This window comes from Tamandua tetradactyla, chromosome 3 (genome assembly GCF_023851605.1).
Source record: "Tamandua tetradactyla isolate mTamTet1 chromosome 3, mTamTet1.pri, whole genome shotgun sequence".
NCBI lineage: Eukaryota > Metazoa > Chordata > Mammalia > Pilosa > Myrmecophagidae > Tamandua > Tamandua tetradactyla.
The window spans coordinates 46857738-46878043 of record NC_135329.1 but is presented as its reverse complement, the minus strand read 5'-3'; the positions used below and the strand labels follow the sequence as shown (position 1 = coordinate 46878043).

Here is a 20306-nt window from a genome sequence, read left to right as displayed (position 1 = left end):
ATATGCACAGAGGAAGTTTCAGAAGACCCATTTGGTCCTAAATTTAATTTGGTTCACTTAAAGGGTGTTTCTCTTTCTATATTCATTTTATAATTTGCCTATTGAAAATTTCTACTCTAGTCAAATTAATTTCTTCCATATCTCCAAATAAACTTACATTTTTTTCTGCTTCCACTGTTGGTTTTTGTGATATCCTCCAGCTGGAACTCTCTTTCTCTCTGTCTCTCTCTTTCTGTCTCTCTCTCTCTCTTCCTGAGTACCAGCTCATGCACCTTGAACTCAATCTATACTCCAATAATCTCACCTTCATCTGAAATATACACATGATCCCTTGCACCAGATTCTTTGCTTTTAATCCCATACACTGGTGGGGGGAAGGGTGGTTACCCATAACAGAGATGGCAGATGTGTTACCTGAACGAATTCCCAGAGCCTTCCCAAGCCCTTGGTCAATAGTAACTAATTAGGCGTAGTGTTAGTTTGAATCTGTGTGTATCCCAGAAAAGCCAAGTTCTTTAATCCTCATTCAGTATTGCTGAGTAGGATCTTTTATTGTTTCCATGGAAATGTGACCCACCCTACTGTGGGTGGTAACTTTTGATTAAGTGGTTTCCAAGGAGATGTGCCTCCACCCATTCAAGCTGAGGTTGCTTACTGGAGCCCTTTAAAAGGGAACAATTTTGGAAAATACTTTAGAACCCACCCAGCCAGAAACCTTTGAAGATGAAGAATGAAAAAGGGGGTGTTTCATGAAACAATAAGCCAGGAGAGAAAGCTATCAGACTTCTCCATGTGCCCTTCCACTTAAGAGAGAAACTTGACTTCACTAGCCCCTCTTGAGTGAAGATAACCTCTTGTTGGTGTTGTAATTTGGACATTATCATAGCCTTACCTTAATTCGGACATTTCATGGCATTAGAACTATAAACTTGCAACTTAATAAATTCCCCTTTTTGAAAGCTGCTCTGTTTCTGGTCTATTGCTTTCTTGCAGCTTGCAAACTAGAACACGCATACTTATCAAAACTAGTGCAGGCTCAAGGTCTTCCTCAATAGAGCACTTAAGACAAACACTACCAATCCATCAGGTTTAATCTGTAAGATGAAACCTATTTGCCAAAATTGTTTTATAATATATAATGGGTTATACATGGGTTTTATGACATTTAATTTTTTTCACATATTATGTTTTCTATGAAACTAATTTGATCCCCTGGAATGGAATTTGAACTCCTCAAACTATCTCTTTAACCAATTGTATTAGCTAGGGTTCTCTAGAGAAACAGAATCAGCAGGAAATATCTGTAAATATGAAATTTATAAAAGTGTCTCTTATAACTGTGGGGAATTAGGGTTCAAGTTCGGTAGGGCAGGCTGTGAGAGGGAAGCTTCAATGAAGGTCCTCAACAAACTTTCTCAGGAGAGGCTGGCTGGCTGAAGCAGGAAGAATGATTGTTTCTTTTGAATCATCCTTAAAAAAACATCCAGTGATTAGGTTAAGTGTCATTCGTTGCAGAAGACACTCCCCTTAGCTGATTGCAGCTGTGGATATATCCAACGTGATCATGATTTAAGCCCATGAAATGTCCTCATAGCAACACATAGGCCACCACTTGCCCAACCAGACAACCAGGAACCACCACCTGGCCAAATTGATACATGAAACTGACCATGACACCAGCTGACCATGATAGCTAAGATCCCCACCATTAAGGGTCATTCTTTTAGTTAGGAAACCAAGTTTCTAGGAGACATCTGTTTAAAGGAAAATACCCATTAATTCATTATCAACATAAGTTAGAATGTTAGCAGTCACTTTGAAAATAAGAAAGTAGGGCCTTACATGCTGGTACAGTGCACAGATAGGTTTTCTTTTGGTTGATAGGGAGCAAGGGGTGGGAAGATAGTGTCAAAATAAAGAGTAAAGGTTATAATAAATAAATTATTGCTACTATTGATTTACTGACCCATGCTAGGTATGATTTTCTTTATCCTAAATAATTGCATATGATAGGTTTCACCATCTCCAATTTAGAGATAAGAAAAACAGAGACCCTAAGAGGTTACATAAACTCGCTGTGATTGTGCAGCAAGTTAATGGCAGAGATAGAGCCCAGGCAAGTAAGAGTGTGGTAAACAATCTTGGGAATGATCTTTGAGAAGGACACAAGGACATGCTTGGCTAGAAGGCAAATTCTAAAGGAGTGAGTCCTTCAGTTTCATTCTCAGAGGGACCTCCTCTTACTCCTTGCTGGGCACAGACCAGTTGAAGGTTGAATAGGTGTGCTGGTTGTGTACTCCAGAAAAGCCTTGTTCATTAATCCTCATTCAATGCTGTTGGTTAGAATCTTTTTGATTAAGTTGTTTCCATGGAGATATGACACAATTGGTTGGGACCTTTTGATTAGGTGGTTGCTATGGAGATGTGTCTCCACCCTTTCAGGGTGGAATTGTTTACTGGAGTCCTTAAGAAAGAATCATTCTGGAAAAAGCTTCAGAGCCCACACAGCCAGAGACCTGTGGAGATGTAGAAGGAAAAAGCCCCCAGAGAAGTCCTTTGAAATGAGAAGCCTGGAGAGAAAGCTAGCGGATATCACCATGTACCTTCCCTGCTGACAGAGGTGTTCTGAACCCATCAGCCTTTCTTGAATCAAGGTATCTTTCTCTGGATGCTTTAGTTTGGACATTTTTATAGCTTTAGAAATGTAAATTTGTAAAATAGTACATTCCCTTTTTAAAAGTCATTCTATTTCTGGTATATTGCATTCTGGCAACTTTAATAAACAAAAACATTAAGTGTTCTTTCATCTGTGATCCATAGGCAGATCTTCCGGGCTCTGCCTGCCATGGACGCCAGAGGTTCTGGGACTTCCTTGATATCTGCTGGAGTTACTCTTCTTCAAGTCTCCACGATAAAGGAAACCCTCAAAAATGCAGTCAGGGAATTTGAAAGTGAAAAAAGTATATAGTAACATGTCCTGACAAATGAACACCAATCGCTTGAACATCCACCTGGGATTAGAAACAATATTCTTCAAACATCTAGAATGTGATGAAAATATGAAGACTGAAATGAGTGGATTTATGGAGCAAAACTGGGGCTGCTGGTTTGCTGTCTTTGTGCAAGATTCCAGAATGAATAAAATAACAGAATAGATGTATAATGTATATTCAATCCAACTGAAATTTTACAGTTAAAATTAAATAGGTTTGATGTAAACAGGAAACGATAGCTGTTTGAACCACCAAATAATAGGAACTTTAATTGGCCAGTACTAGGCCAAAAGATTCAGTCAGCTTTTGCATTTGATTTCACCTTCAGTTTTATTGCTAACAAATGCCCCCAAAGAAAGCTTGCATAACTTGTTTATCATATTTGTCATATTATTGAATGTGAAGACCTAAGCTAAAGGGTTAGCTTTTAGAAATAGTGTGATATTTCTCAACTTTACATGATATTCAGGTATCTTTATTTCAGGACATTTGACTCTATACTCCTATGCACAGATTCTGAACAAAAATTCTGTTATACAGAAAACTTAAGATAACAAATAAAAATGTAAATTAACTGTCAATCAGACATTAAAATGGGTTTTTAAGAAGAATGTATCTACTTTAAAAATTGGTAAAGATGATCCTTTTGCCAAACGATTTGAGAGTGTAATTGGATGATGAGGGTGTGGAAAAACAGTAATAAAAAAGAAGTACATTTAATTTTAGCTTGTCATTTCCAGCTTTATAAATTGCTTTATTCCAAATGAATACTCATAGTTCTCAAAATTAAATTACCTTATTTTTTATTTATTTAATATTTTCTTCTCAAACCTATTTATGAGGCTCCTTAAATAATCAGCCAGTAAGCAAAAGCAAAAATTTGGGTTTCTTGTGTGTGTGTGTATATATCAAGGTATGTTAATATAAAGCATTATTTAATGAAATTGTACTACATTGTTATTAACTTACAAACCTGGTAAAACATTTTGGCATTGGTATGTCTTATTCAGAAAAAAACAAAACAAAACAAAATACTTGTTTAGATGTAGCTGGGTTGGGCTGACCAAATCTTACTTCCACCTGTTATTAACTACATGTATGTTCTCCTCCCCACTTTGAGAAAACCTTAACAACTTTCTCATCATGATGAGCAATTAACTGTCATGAGCCAGCTGTGCCAACAAGCTCACCTGGGACCCACAGAGATTTAGTTCTTCAGTGCAGATTTGCCTAGCCACACGACCAGGCAAGTCCAACACAGACATGTATTTAGATGTGAAGATATCCTTCCCTAATAAGAATCAGGTTGAGAACAACTGTTTTGTAGATCACTGGAAAAGGAAAGGAAGAGAGAAAAGCTTTTATTTTATTTAGGAAAGGTGAGTTAGTATAATGCAGTAATTCTCAAAGTGACCAGCAGCAGCAGCATCTTCACCCAAAAGCTGGCTAGAAATGCAAATTCTCAGGTATCACCCCAGATCGACTGAATCAGAAACAATGAGAGTGGAGTCCTGTGTCTTACACAGACCTCCAGGAGACTCAGATGCACACTTAAGGTTGAGAATCATGAGTTTAGTACCTAGGAGAGCTTATGGAGTCTTGTATTCTTGGGATTGGTTCTGAACTCTGACACTTATTACCTGTGTAAACCTGAGCAAGTTACCTAACTTCTCTGAACATGGAGTTATTTGTTTGTAAATGGAGATGATTGAAATCTTGGCAAGGTATTATTAAATATGTCATATATTATGTTAAATACATTCTATAGGATATTGTGCATTATTTGCAAAGTAGGATATTAAAATGGAAATCATCTTGCCTCAATTTCAACTGAAGTATCAATATGCTAGTTAGTAGACAGACAAAATGAGAGTGACACAAAACCCTATATAGAAACTTAACAAAGGAAATAATCAAAAAACAGTTTCTCCACTCTTGAATTTTCTCACCAGTGTTGAATATAAATTTGTTGGAGTTGGGTAGGAAGCGCTTCATGAGCTAAATGTGTTAGTCTTATTGTGTGTCTCCAATCCTAGTGAGAGGGGAGTTCAACGGAAGGTCAACACATGCCCCCTGTGGTTGAAAAGCTAGTACACTAGTGTTTGCCTGGGGCTCCTAAGTGTTATGGCAGCCTTTTGCAGCTGAACAGAGGTGGCTACATTGAGATCGGCTTACTCTTATCAGAGTCAGAACTAGTTAAGACTTTCCCCTACTATGTGGAAAAGAGAGAGTGTTGAGGCATAGCTATCCGTGGAGGTGTTTAAAAGTTCTGCAGAGACGGCAGAGCCATGCCAGCACCAAGAAGCTGGAGGGGAATACCAGTTTCAAGGGACTATGGGAGGAGACATAAGCACCTCTAAGAATAGAGATTAATTTGGTCAGGTGAAAGAAACAGCAGGAATGAAGTCACAGATAAAGCTTATTTCCAGCAAATGCTCAAAAGGGTAGCAAGAGGAAAAATCAACTTCAAAAATCTGCCAATCAGAGAGTAGGCAGCCAGCTTATGACAGTACAATCATAACACAAATGGTCTTTATCCTTTTCCACTCTTGTTTCTCCCTGCTCCAACAGTGGGCTGGACAGAAGGTGACTAAAAGCTGAGTATGGGGGCCAAGAGGAGTACTAACCAGAATAGAGAAGCCGAATACAACACCCTTTTCCACTGCAAGCCAAGCTATTGGAACAAAGGAGACATGGTAAAGTGGATTTGCAAATTTGATTAACATTCAGCCTCAGTATTCTAATACCTGCATTCAGACTGTGATTTGTGAATATACCATTGTCTTTAATAGACAATGGGCATTCTAGAATTCTCCTGTAGGAGAAATGAAGACTCTTCTCACTGAAAAACTTTCAAAGTGGCAAAAACAGAACAAAAAATTAAATTGAAGTTGATTTTATCATGATTATCCTCATTCCATACACACATGTACAGACACATAAACAAACATACACAGCCATGACAAATGGTAGAGCCTCAATAAATGGTGGTGATTTTCTTTCCTTAGGAAAAATAATATTCTGACTACCTTTACAATCAGTACTATTTTTAAAGTCATATTTTATAGGTCTAAGTAAAAAGCCAGACCTATCATAATAATGGTTCATTATTACTAACATGAACCAACACAGGTTTTTGGCAGCAACAATCTTTTCATGGATCATATCATAGGATGTGAAGACTATAGAATGGCTTTGAGCTCTTCGAATGATAGAATAATTAAATGAGATATTCGCAAGGCTAAGAGAGCCAGGTGATCAGGGCATGTTGCACAACTGCAGGGGACATCATTCACATAGCAGCATCCCCTCTGGTTCGGTCATGCATCCTGTAGACTACAGAAGGTGTCCCTAGAAATGGTCATCAAGGCCAAACCCCAATTTAAAGTTCAGACCGCTTCCAAACGATTACATAAGACTTGAATGCTCCCTGTAACAAAGAACTCTGATTCCTATTGAAGGCCATCTTTTTAATTGAATGTGATCACTGTTACAGGTTGAATCATGTCTCCCACAAAAACATGTTCAAGTCCTAACCTCTAGTTCTCTGAATGGGAATCCATTTGGAAATATGATTCCTGAAAATGTTGGTTAAGATGAGGCCAAATTGAATCAGGCTGGACCTTAATTCAATATGACTGGAGTCCTTATAAGCAAAGAAAATTTGGACACAGTTCGTAGGAGACAGATAGGGAGAGGCAGGACAGGGCTATGTGACAGAGGCTGAGATTGAGTTTTGGACCAGGGCAAGCCATACTCATAGTGCTCCAGACTACAGATAAAGCATGGCTTTGATGATACCTTGATTTCGGCCTTCTAACTCCAAAACTCTGAGATAATAAATTCCTGCTGTTTAAAACAAAACAAGTCTGTGATTGTTAAGCGAGTTGTTAGGCAATGAGTCTGTGGTGTTTTGTAACAGCTGCCCTATCAAACTAATACAGTCACGAAAGCATTTTAACTTATATTATTGCAAAACAGTAGTTTGTTACATATCTTAGGTCCACTTTTTGAGACCACACAAAATAAATTTTCCCTTTACTCTTGATGGCAGCCCTTCACAAAATTTGGAAAAGGCTAGTAAGTTCTTCCTGAGCCTAGTCCCGTTAACACCTTCTCATTTGAATTATTTCTTAGTTCCTGCATCCTTTTCACCCTGGTCTAAATATATTCCAATTTGTATACATCCTTCTTAGAGTGCAGCATCCAGAACTGAATGCAATGCTCCAAGAAACCCATTTGCCTATTTTGTTTGGTCTTTCAGATAAGAAGATATGGACATATTTAAAACCACATACTTTGTTAGTACAGTAAGAACAAACTTCTGCTCTTTCTTCTCTCCAGCACTGGATTATTCCCACTGTTCCAGCCTTCCTCCAGAGCATTAAGTCAAGATTTCAAAATTGTTCTGTTATTTGTATTGGAGTGGAAAGATTTTTCTAGTTTTTGTATTTCTACTTCCTTCTGGAGAACATGATTGCTACAGACAAAGTTTTTGGGGTAACTAGACCACAGCAAAATCAAAACATCCATTTGGCAATGTTCCCTAGAAATAACTATGATGGGAGCCAATTGGTATTGACTATTGCAGCAGCTAATGTGCCCTGATGGGCCAAGGTGCACTCTAGGCCTGCAGAACCATCATGTTCATCAAAGGAAAAACTAATCCTATGAATTAATGACTCAGTAATAATCTTCACCATCACTTAAACTTGTAGAGTGCCAAAGACTTTTCAAATGCATTATTCCATTTCAATATTTTTAGTAACACCATAAATAACTGTATCAGGATGAGTAGAGAAATATCTATTGACTTATTGACTTTTAACATATTGCCTACTAAGGACCAGGCACTCTGCAGATGCCATAAGACAATTTACATTTGGTCCTCAGTCCTTCTCAGAGTCAGTGGTGTCTTTTCATTTTACGTATGATGTAACTAAGGCTCGTAGGAGTTTGTTCAGTGTCACAAAACTAATCAGTGTCAAAGGCATAAGGTTTCTCCACTATAAACAGCTGTGTTAGTTAGCTATTGCCGTGTAACAGTTTAATCCAAAACTTAGCAGCTTAAAACAACATTTATCATCTCACACAGTTTCTGAGGGTCAGGAGATTAGGCATGGTTCAGGGTGGCTCTGGCTCAGAGTCTTCCCCAAGGTTGTAGTTTATTTGATGGACAGAATGAGGCTAGAGAATCCTCTCTCAAGCTCCCTCGTGTGGTCATTGGTAAACCTATTTCCTTCCTATCAGTTGTCTGCAGGTCTCATTATCTTGGACTCTCCATAGGCTTCTTCAGTGTCCTCACAACCTGTCAACTAACTTTGCCCAGTGCATGTGGCAAGAGGGAGAAAGAGAGAGAAAAAGAAGAGGAGAGAGAGAAGGAAAGGGAGCAGGAGGGAGGAAGGGAGAGAATGAGAGAGAAAGTGAAAGTTCAGGACAGCAAAGAAGGAACCTCAGGCACTATAATGTTATCTCAAAAGGGACATCCCATTACCTCTGCAGGGTCACAGAGACCCACCCTGGTATGGTGTGGGAGGAGATTATACAAGGGTGAACATCAGGATGTGAGAATCTTTGGGGGATCAAATGAGGGGCTGACTAGCACAAAAGCAGCAAATCCTAGTTGGAAAAGACCTTGTCTTTCAAGAATAGGCACTGAAGATTCATAACTACTGTGTCTATGCCATCACCAAATTGGCCATTCTCAGACTGATTTCATATTTATTGTTGGAAAAAAACAGGAATGAAGGCCAATTGTTCTAATTTGGTTGTTATGATACTTATAATGTGCTAACTTAATGTTGCAAAGTTTTGACAAAACAAAAAGATAACCGTGGTGACATTACTTGTGAATATATACCTTATGCTTCAATTCATTTTTGAAATATGATTTTTGAGGCAGTGGTACTTCAAATGCTTAACAAAAGTAATGTATGTATTTCTTGACATTTCCAAGAGGCAATTGAGAAAAAAAGACGTGGAAGGTCAATTCTCTCTTGCCCGTCCTAAGTTGATTTACACAGCTTTAAGCTGGATGCTGCTGCTTTCCCAAGAAGCAGTGTCTTCATCATTTAAACTACCATGCAACACATTCATTCTATTTTCATTAGGATAGCTTTATAGAAAAAGAATTTGAACAAACAATCTAGGGAGAAGGCTCTGGGAAAACTGGTATGAATCTGGGCCCTGTGCCATGGTCTGGAAGAGGAAAGAGGCAGGGTGAGAATTATCATTGCAAAACTGGGAAGTTAGAAGTCAGCAACCGCAGGGCAATGATGTACTGCATCATGTCTATAGGGCACCTGAAGTGTGAGCAGGAAACAAGACCAAGGGTCCAGAGTGGAGAATGTAAGAAGTAGGGCAGAGAACAGAGGTCATGGTGGGTCAAGACAAAATCTTTCAGGAATCAAACTGAGCATAAGGTGAGGAAGGCTGTTTGGGGGTTTCAGATTGTCTTTTTCCTAATGGATTCTGGCCTCTTGGCAGAGTAAGGGTGGGGACAGGTAGACCAGGTGCCTTAAAGGGTCAGGATTTGTTTAAAAGTCTATGATTTTTTTTCCTTCTTGTTGTTATTTCTTTGGTTTAGTCTTCTAAATTTCAGTGCGTTGGAACATAAAACCTACAGCTTAACCAAATTGCTGTTTACCTTTGAAGAAAGGGTGTAGTCTGACTCTATTAAGAAACCCAAAATATATGGAACCCCATGAATAGCACATTTCTTCATGTACCACCTAAAAAAATGCCCAGGGGAAACAGAAAGCTGTTAATTCAAATAGAAAATAATTTATCATATGGGGGGCTAATCTTTAGCATGAAATTCCTTACTCTTTTTTTTCTTTACAAAAGAACAAAACTCACTGAAAAGTCAATTAAAGTTTGGCCTGTGAATGTGAGTTGTGAAAGGAGAGAAATAGGAATGACACTGCTTTAGGAGCCACACATTTGCCATCAACCAACTCCCGTCCTCAGGTAATGACTCCAGTTAGGACTCAGCATTCCTATCTTTGTGATCCATAGCCCCTTAGCACCTTCATCTGTACTGTGTTTAGCACCTCCTTCTTTCTACTGTTTATTGTGCTTAGCTGTTTACTTAGCCCTGTTAGTTCCTCTATGCCATGGGCCAGGTTTTCCCCAGCTTTTCATTCTTCATGTATAACTTGCATCGAGTTGGAGGAGGGTGCTCAGGCTTAGAACTAAGCCATAGCATGATGTCTCACAAAAAGGACTGGAAATCAGAATAAGGAAAAAAATGTAGTTAATGAAGTTGTGAACAACACAATAGATTGGCCCCATGGAAAAAATATTTGAAAATATGATAGAGAGGTGGGGATGGGGGGTGGAAATGATCACAGACAAAGCACTAGTCTTGCCTCTATTCCCTGTCTCCAAATTCCCCACCACCCTTTTTTCAATTCATTAGCTTAGGCTCCATGGCCTTTTCCATACCCTCCATCCAGCATTTTGTTCATACTGTCATCAGCAACTTGTTCTGTGAAAGTCAGTCTCTGGCATTTTCAACTCCCTTTCACCCACTACCAAAACCAACACCCAAATAGCTAAGAGTCCAAAACCAACACCCAAATAGCTAAGAGTCCAGGGGAAAATAGAAGGCTATGCATACTGAGAATTTTGTTTCATTTAACTTTTTTTTATTTTTTTAACAAAATTCTTTCAACAAATATTTAATGAGTACCTACAGTTTTCTAGAACTTACCATAGTCCTGTAATCCCTACAATAATCCTGCAAGGGAGCTGTCATTTTCCCCATTATATATTATACAAATGATAGAAGTAAAATTAAAGTCATTTGGTCAATGCCATGCCACTAGTAAGTGGTAAACCCTGGATTTGAAACCTAGGTTTTCCTGCCTTCAAAGTATGTTCAGTACACCACACTGCCTCAGGGAGGTAGGACATCTATATCTGTTTGTAAACCTCCATAATCTGTGGTAGAAAGCTGCTTAAGGTGATGAGTGGTATGGATGCAGGAGTTCAGAGGAAGGAAAGGTTTCTACCAGTCATGGGAAATCCAGGATGATTCGTTGGAAGAGGTGTCATTCAAGTATGACTTTGAAGAAGTTATAAGAGTTGGATATATACAAAGTTTCTGGGGAATGGGGTAGGGGAAGGGTGGGCACAAGAAAAGGGGCTAGAAATAAGATAGTAATAACTTACTATCTAGAGCAGTTCTGCCCAATAAGTCATGCAAAATTTTTCAACAGTCACATTTAAAAATAAGCAGACAAAATTAATTTTAATAGCATGCATTATTTAACCCAGTATCCAAATGATAATATTTGGGTATATTGAGTAGGGATTTTTATGTTGCTATAGGGAAGTCTTAATTAATTATAAAATTAAATCATAATTTAAAAATAAATTAAGACTTCCCATAATCTTCCTACCCTATATATCTGAAATATTATCATTTCAACCTGTAACAACATAAAAATTATTGAGATATTTTACTTTTTTTTATACTGACCCTTCAAAATCCAGAATGGGTTTTATATTTGTAGAACATAAGTTGGACTGATTACACTACATACACTCAATAAGCACATGTGGCCAGTGGCTACCATCTGGACAGCACAAATCCAGAGAATTTCTCACACAAGGTAACGTTCAACAAATTTTGACTACCTTGAACATGCTATGACTTTGGGAATGCTATTTATCTTCTGTGCTCTCAATTTCATCTTCTGAAAATTAAGAGGATTCATCATGTTGTTCTCTAAAGAATTTGCTTGTTCTTCGAAAAAATAAAGTCTAATCTTAAACCATTAATGAGGTGGAGTGAGCTCACTTGGTCTAGAATTCCTCCTAGAAAGAGAGGAAACTATCTTGAGGGCATAGAGGGCAGAAACCAAGGCCACAAAAGTTACGGCCAAGTCACCTTGCATGAAGAACTTAAAGGCATTTCCTTTTCTCCCAAAAAGAATGGAGAAAAAGGACAAGGAGGTAAAGGGGTGAGGCAAGGAAGAGAAGAGCCAGTAAAGTGACCGAGGCTGTTTGAAGCTATCAGTAAGAAAATCTTTGGTGAGCTGGCCACACAAATTCAGAAACACAATAATTTGTCTAACGTGCTTGTGATTATTAGGGAAGAAGAAATCCTAGAAAAGAGGCCGTACCTCATTTGGAATGAGAGCAGGACAGGACAGGATGCAAAAAGAAGAACGAAATGTCAGATGAGGCAGAATTTGGAAGCTAGAAGTGAATGGGAAACTTTCTGGAAATTAGCAGAAATGTGACAGTGGGCTTTCAACTTCCATAGATCAGCAAATTAGAATTTTATGCAGCTCTCAGATCTCTCAAGTGGCTTGGACCTCAAGAACTATATCTAGGTTACATAATAAAAGAAAAACATCCTAAGCGGAGACCAAGTTTACTATGTCTATTTGGATCATGAAAAGTCAATTAATTCTTTCGTTTTCAATGAGTAAGGATTCATTTTGGTGGTCAGGCAAATACCTTGCCACCTGGGCATTAGGAATAGTATCAGCTTAACTCCTTGCAGTAGTTGATGCCACTTAGCTTAATTTAAAGAAAAAAATTAGAAAAACACAAAAGAAAACATTAAATTTAAGTGCATTATATTAAAACCTTAAAATTATATTACAGGTGATAAAATCAATTAATAACATGTTATAGAAAATTTGGAAAATGTAAACAATGTTTTCAAAGTAAATTAAGATTGCCAAACATCTCCCAACCCACAGATGGCTGTTCTTAATATTGGAAACATTTTCTTTGATTAAATTTCCACTGTCTTTTTGATTGTTGGAGTTCCTTTCAGCTTCTGAAAGTAAGAAGGTTTTAAGTCCTCATTTGCAATGTGTATGTGAGTCTTTATTTTTCCTATATTTTCCTAATATTTTGGAGAGAATTTGGGAAAGGTCCTGTCAAGGGGAGTTAGCCAGACATAACTCTTAGATGGAAGCTCAACATTCTGTACATTGGATGAAATCAAAGGGACTTTGAGAAATGGTTGGCTTAATTCTTGCTGTTTGGAGTACAGCTTCTGTTTTACAAATATTCAGGGCCAAAGACAAGTGATAAATGGAAACAATAGGGTAGCAGTTAATTCTTTGCTGATCCATATCCAAATAGGCTATAAAAATGGTAATGTATGTATTCATAATTAACATGCTAACCATAAATCATCTCAGAACTAAATTATTAAAACAATGAAATGCACACATCTCTATTAGGGATGAAAATTTATTTGTGGAAAAGTTAGCAAAGTGAAAACTATACCTGCTGAGGTGAACTTACCTTGGCCCATCCCTCATTCACACTGAAAGATAAAACAAGATGGGTGTCTAGTGAAATGTGATTTACTACCAGAGGTGAATCTCAAAGTAATGTAAAAACTCCAGTTAGATGCAAGAAATGTTGTGACCTGCAGCTATGAAAGCACAATAAACCAGAACAAAAAGATAGCAATGCTATTGTGTGTCCATCATGGTTATACTCAAAGACCTACATTTTATCCCCCAAATTACAACTAACATTTTGGTTACCTTAAGTTAGTCACTCAACTATTGACAAGTTCCTTATTGCTTCCTCATGGGATCTGGAAGCATCTGTGTGTCCTACCCCCTTGTTATATAGATATGAGGTCTTATGGCTGGAAAGAAGCTAGTCAAAATCTCAAATCTTGATTTCCTGCCTTACAGTTGTTTTCCAGGGGGTATAAGAATAGCTGGACCCTCGTTTCTCCCAGGGAATTTTACTGACTAATGGCTTGGAAGGCTTCATCTTTGGTGAGTTGGGGTAAAGTATCCAAGACAGCAATATTCTGGCATTCACCCAAGAATGGCAGTGTCAGCCTGGTGACTGCCAATAGTTAATGGACTTCACTTGAGTGAATTTTAAAGCCAAATAACCTTTTTTTGCTAGAGTACAGTTAGGATGGCATTCACTACTTACTGAAAGCTATAGGCAAGAGTGCTCTTGTCTGAAGTGGGAAAGGTCAGGGTGTATGCCAGATCCTGACAGCAATGTCTACTGGGTTGGTGTTTTAGTTTAATAAAACTGCTGCAATAAAATATACCAAAAAATGGCTTGGCTTCTATAAAGGGGATTTAAGTTATAGTTCTAAGGCCATAAAGATGTCCAAACTAAGGCATCCAGAGAAAGATACCTTGATTCAAGACAGGCTGAATGGTATCCAGGATTTCTCTGTCATCTGGGAATGTACATGGCTAGTATCTGAGGTTCTTTCTCCTGGTTTGATGCTTTATGCTACAGAGTCCAGTGGTTTTGTATCTAAACATCTGCTGGCCCTTCACTTAGCTTCTCCAGGATAAAACCCTGGGTTTTGGCTTGCTTGGCATGTCATGGGAAGGCACATGGTGACATCTGCTAGGCTTCTCTCTTGGTTTCTGGTTTCAAACAGCTCTTACAGTAACAGATCCTGTGGGTCCTTCTGATGTCTTTTTCTGCATCTCCAAATGTATGTTATAGGTGTCTGCTCTCTCTGTCAGCACTCCAAGCAACTCCAAATGTCTTTATCTATGTCACTTCTGAACCAACTGTTCTCCAAGTGTTTGAAGCATGCTTTCCTCATAGCTTCACAATTTTTTCAACATCATTAAAGTGCTTCATTTCACAAGGGAAGATGATGACAAAGTAGGAAGAACACAAAGTGCTTGAATGGTAATGTCACCTTTTCCATTTACTAACTGTGTTATTTGGTTCACAAAAATATACCAACTGTTCTCCAAGCTTCAAGCAAGGAGCTTCCTCCAAAATGTTTTCCCTTTTTAAGGACTCCAGTAAACGAATCAAGACTCACCTTGAATGGGTAGGGTCACATCTCCATCTAATCAAAAGGTCACACCCCAAATTGGCTGCATCATATCTCCTGGAAACAATCCAATCAAAAGGTCACATGCTCAAATGGTTGTGTCACATCTCTATGGAAACAATTCAATCAAAGTTTCCACTCTAAACAATAAGTCTGGCCCATTAAATTTTTGGATCAAGATTGAAAGAAAATGGTAGATGCACGCAGCCGACTTTGTCTTCGCCACCCGGCTTGTGTAGCTGTCCTGAGAGCCCTCTCCACCTCCCGTGCACAATGGCCACTCTTAAGGAAAAACTGATTGCACCAGTTGCAGAAGAAGAGGGAACAGTCCCAAACAATAAGATCACTGTAGTGGGTGTTGGACAAGTTGGAATGGCATGTGCCATCAGCATTCTTGGAAAGTCTCTGGCTGATGAACTTGCCCTTGTGGATGTTTTGGAAGATAAACTCAAAGGAGAAATGATGGATCTGCAGCATGGAAGCTTGTTTCTTCAGACAACTAAAATTGTGGCAGATAAAGATTACTCTGTGACAGCTAATTCGAAGATTGTGGTGGTAACTGCAGGAGTCCGTCAGCAGGAGGGGGAGAGTCGCCTCAACTTGGTTCAGAGAAATGTAAATGTCTTCAAATTCATTATTCCTCAGATCGTCAAGTACAGCCCCGATTGCATTATAATTGTGGTTTCCAACCCAGTGGATATTCTAACATATGTTACCTGGAAACTAAGTGGATTACCCAAGCACCATGTGATTGGAAGTGGGTGCAATCTGGATTCTGCTAGATTTCGTTATCTTATGGCTGAAAAACTTGGCATTCATCCCAGCAGTTGCCATGGATGGATTTTGGGAGAACATGGAGACTCAAGCGTGGCTGTATGGAGTGGAGTGAATGTGGCAGGAGTTTCTCTCCAGGAGCTGAACCCAGAAATGGGAACAGACAATGACAGTGAAAATTGGAAGGAAGTTCATAAGATGGCTGTTGAAAGTGCCTATGAAGTCATCAAGCTAAAAGGATATACCAACTGGGCTATTGGATTAAGTGTGGCTGATCTGATTGAATCCATGTTCAAAAATCTATCCAGGATTCATCCAGTGTCAACAATGGTGAAGGGGATGTATGGCATTGAGAACGAAGTCTTCTTAAGCCTTCCGTGTATCCTGAATGCTCGGGGATTAACCAGTGTTATCAACCAGAAGCTGAAGGATGATGAAGTTGCTCAACTGAAGAAGAGTGCAGATACCCTCTGGGACATCCAGAAGGACCTGAAGGATCTGTGACGTTTGAGTTCTAGGCTGTAGAAATTTAAAAACTGCAATGTGATTAACCTTGAGCCATTAGTTATCATTCATGTACATGAATCACAGTTTGCTTTTATCTTCCTAAATATGTGAATCTGGGCCCCCGGAATCAAAGCAAATGCTTGGTATAATGCTTGCTATAGGAGCCCTTGAACAAATAAAATTAACTATCATAGTGTGAAAAAAAAAAAGATTGAAAGAAAATGGCTTTTGAGGGGTACATACCAGTTTCAAACTTGCAAAATTGTTTTTTTTGGCATTTCATTTCCTATTGCCTTTGAAAAAAATAAATTCTATGCAAGAAAGAAGGTGTTAAAGCAATAAAGAGACCCTCCATGTGCTGACATTTTTAATGAAAGGAGATAAAGAAAAACAGATATGTATTTGGCATATATATTGGAATTATCTGTGATAGGAGCTCCCTTGTTCTTTATCTTAGTTAATCCTCACAAAAGCTGGAGCAGAGCACAGTAAGTTATTTGCTTATTTCCTATAATTAGTAAGTGGTGGGGTCAGGATTTTAATTCAAGTTGTACAAAACAAAATCCTAAATTCCCTTGCACAATCATATTCAAGCACATACACACCCACACATACATACACACAAATAAGCAACTAAAGATAATAACCAAAAGATAATTTCTTTTTTAAAAAAAAATGTCAATTCATTGTACTTTCTCAACTGTACAATCTTTTTCTACACCTCATTGGATTATGATCATCTTCCTTTAAGCTACTGTTACATGTGATTCAAAGATTAAGCAGGGATTGTTTGAGCAGCTTTGAGTTAAGAGAAAAGGGTTGAACTGACAGTTTGCATTCTAAGTTTCTCTTCTCTCGCCTTCTGAAAATATACCAGATAATTGAGATTCATATGATTTGAGTAGCTTGCAAAAGTGGGGGCAACTTCCGTCAGAGATGAGAAGGCAGTTGATACTAAAAAATAATAATCACTAAATATATTGAGTATGCAGAGTTTACTGGGCATATTCCTTACATTATAACTAATTCTCACAAAAGTCTGCAAAGTAGGCATTATTATCCTAATTTTACAGTTGAAAAAATTTAGAGTCAGAGAGATTCAGTGACTTAACCAAAATAACACAGTTAGTAAATGGAAAAGGTGACATTACCATTCAAGCACTTTGTGTTCTTCCTACTTTGTCATCGTCTTCCCTTGTGAAATGAAGCACTTTAATGATGTTGAAAAAATTGTGAAGCTATGAGGAAAGCATGCTTCAAGTCCTCACTCTGTCAGTTACTATGCCACAAATGAGCCATGGTGTTCTCTACTTTAAAATGGGAGTGGATGAGGGCATCATTCTTTTGCGACTGCCTTCAAAGTTGTTTTCTGAATCAAAATCAATCTGAGATCATGTGTGTGAAAATATTTTGAAAACTACCAAGGAACATAGGGATGTAACAATTCTGTTCTATTTGTTTAGGGGGTTCAAAAAGTGAACTGATGGATTTAGCTACACAAGCAGACATACAGATGAAGAATATTCTAAGCTTAGCATCAGTGGCTAATACTGCAGAATAGAAGGAGATAGGAAGAGAAAATATTACAGCACAAGTAACATTGCTTAAGTCCTTAAGAAAGTGAGGGAAAATATTTAAGATTCAAAGAAATTGAAATTGAAATACATGAAAGGCTTCTGGGTGCAAGTAAGCATTGTTAGCCTAATTGCATATAGGTCCGGGAGGAAAGGATAGGGAAGGATAATGACAACGCAGGGGAGGGAAGGAAGACTGGAAGAGAGGGAAGACATATGTCTGTCAATTTGGGATGCATTTGCACCAAAAGTATCATGGCATCATGTAGCTATTTCACCTATAAGCTATGTGACCTTGGGCAAGTTGATCTGTCAAATGGGAAAAATGTAACCCTCTTAACAGCCCATGGGGTATCTTTGAGGAGTACATCTGATAATGTATTTAAAGTGCTTAAAATAATGCCTTGAACAGAATAAATTCTCAATGGAATTTGGCTGCTGCTATAATTATTAAACAAGAATAGGAACTCACTGCTTTATGAAAAATCTCTAATTGCTTTAATGGTATGACTTTAGTTGAAAAAAACTTTTACCTTGAAAAGGCATAGCAGAAAATACATGACTGTATATTTTCTATCTGTAAGGGCTAAGCCAGAGTTCTCAAACTTGGCTGCACTTTAGCATTACCTGAGAGAATTTTAAACAATGTAGATACCTAGGATATATTAAAGACTTATTAAACCATAAACACTAGAGGTGGGGCCCAGGCATTAGCATTTTAAAAATTGATTCTAATATCTAGTCAAGATTGAGAACTACTGTGTCAAGGATAGATGCGAAAGAAATAGTACAAAACTCATGTCAATATGGCCGAAGCAAATATTTGATCTGTAAAGTAATTGGCTTATAGAGATTTGACTATTAATTTATATGTTTATTGAAGAGAATTTTATATGAGTATGACATTATAGAGCAATGAGAACAACTTTTAAAAAATCTAATTCAGGGTTCAATTCCTGGTGCTTGCCCATGCAAAAAAAAAAAAAAATCGAATTCAAATCTTTTGAATTTAAACTAATAGTCAAGAAACCAAAGGACTGTCTCAAGGTCACAAAAAACAATAGTACCTAGTACAGGGCAATACTTATGGTGTTTTAATAACTAGTCCAATGCTTTTACACTACATCATATATATGCCATAACAATACATGGATAATATGTGGTTAATTCAGTGCTCTGGGTTATATTTATTTTGCTTTTTATTTCCAAGTGGAATATCTATGCCCTTATATAAAAGGGGTTCTGTGTGAAAATGTCAGTTTAAGAACATTACTCTTTTTTCCCTTTTAGAGAATTGCAGATTTACAAAGAAATCATGCATTAAATACAGTGTTCTCATATACTACCTGTGCAGGTTTGAAACGTTTATGTACCCCATAAAAGCCATTCTCTTTTAATCCAGTCTTGTGGGGACAGACTTATTATGGGTGGAATCTTTTGATTAGGTTGTTTCCATGGAGATGTGACCCATCCAATTGTGGGTGGGAGCTTTGGAGTAGGTTGTTCCTATAAGATGTGACCCCACCCATTCCAGGTGGGTCTCAATCTGCTTACTGGGGTCCTTTAAGACAGGTATATTTTGGAGAGGACACAGATACTTGGAGAGCCGACCCAGAGAGCAGACACTTGAAAACAGAATACTCCAGGAGCTACCAACAAGAATCCACAGAAGCTCAAAGAGAAAGCTATTGGAATCAGGAGCTGAAAGCAGGCAACCTGGGAGCCAAGGACCAGGAGATGCCAGCCATATGCCTTCCTAGCTGACAGAAGTGTTCCAGATGCCGGCAGCCTTTCCTTCAGAGTCCAGGTATCATCTTGTTGATGCTTTAAATTTGGACATTTTCATGGCCTTAGAACTGTAAATTTGTAACCTAATAAATCCCCTTATAAGAGCCATTCCAGTTCTGGTATATTGCATTTCAGCTGTTTTAGCAAACTGAAACACCACCCTATTATTAACACTCTGTAGTGATGTGGTACATTTGTTACAGTTCATGAAAGCACATTTTTACAATTGTACCAATAACTGTAGCCCATGGTTTAATTAGGATTTACTGTTGGTGTTGTGTGGTTCCATGTTTTTTTTTAAAAAAAATTATTCTAGTAACGTATATAAAACCTAACATTCCCCCCTTCAACTACATTCAAATAGATAATTCCATGCTTTTAATTAAGTTCACAATATTGTGCTACCATCACCACTATAGATTACCAAAACGTTTCCATAAGCCTTAACTCCCTATTCCCTACACCATCAATCCCAAGGTAACCTATATCCTAGATTCTGACTCTATGAGTTTGCTTATTCTATATATTTCCCATCAGTAAGATCACACAATATTTGTTATTTTGGGACTCGTTTATTTCACTCAACATGATGTCTTCAAGGTTTGTCCATGTTGTTGCATGTATCAGAACTTCATTTCTTTTTAGGGCTGAATAATATTCCATTGTATGTATACACCACATTTTCTTTATCCATTCATCTGTTGATGGACACTTGGGTTGCTTCCATTTTTTGGCAATTGTGAATAATGCTTATTGAACATCAGTGTGAAAATATATCTGAATCCCCCCTTTCAATTCTTTGGGGTATGTAAATAGAAGTGGGATTGCCAAAGAATACAGTAATTCTATACTTAACTT

General features: G+C 38.0%; 1 protein-coding gene across 1 annotated transcript; it reads left to right on the top strand.

The window, feature by feature from the left end:
• Nucleotides 1-15005: 15005 nt before the first annotated feature.
• On the top strand, nt 15006-16279 carry LOC143677274 (L-lactate dehydrogenase B chain-like). The gene has a single exon (XM_077153069.1). The coding sequence runs from the start codon at nt 15079-15081 to the stop codon at nt 16081-16083; it is 1005 nt and encodes a 334-aa protein (XP_077009184.1). The 5' UTR covers nt 15006-15078; the 3' UTR covers nt 16084-16279.
• The last annotated feature ends 4027 nt before the right edge of the window (nt 16280-20306 follow it).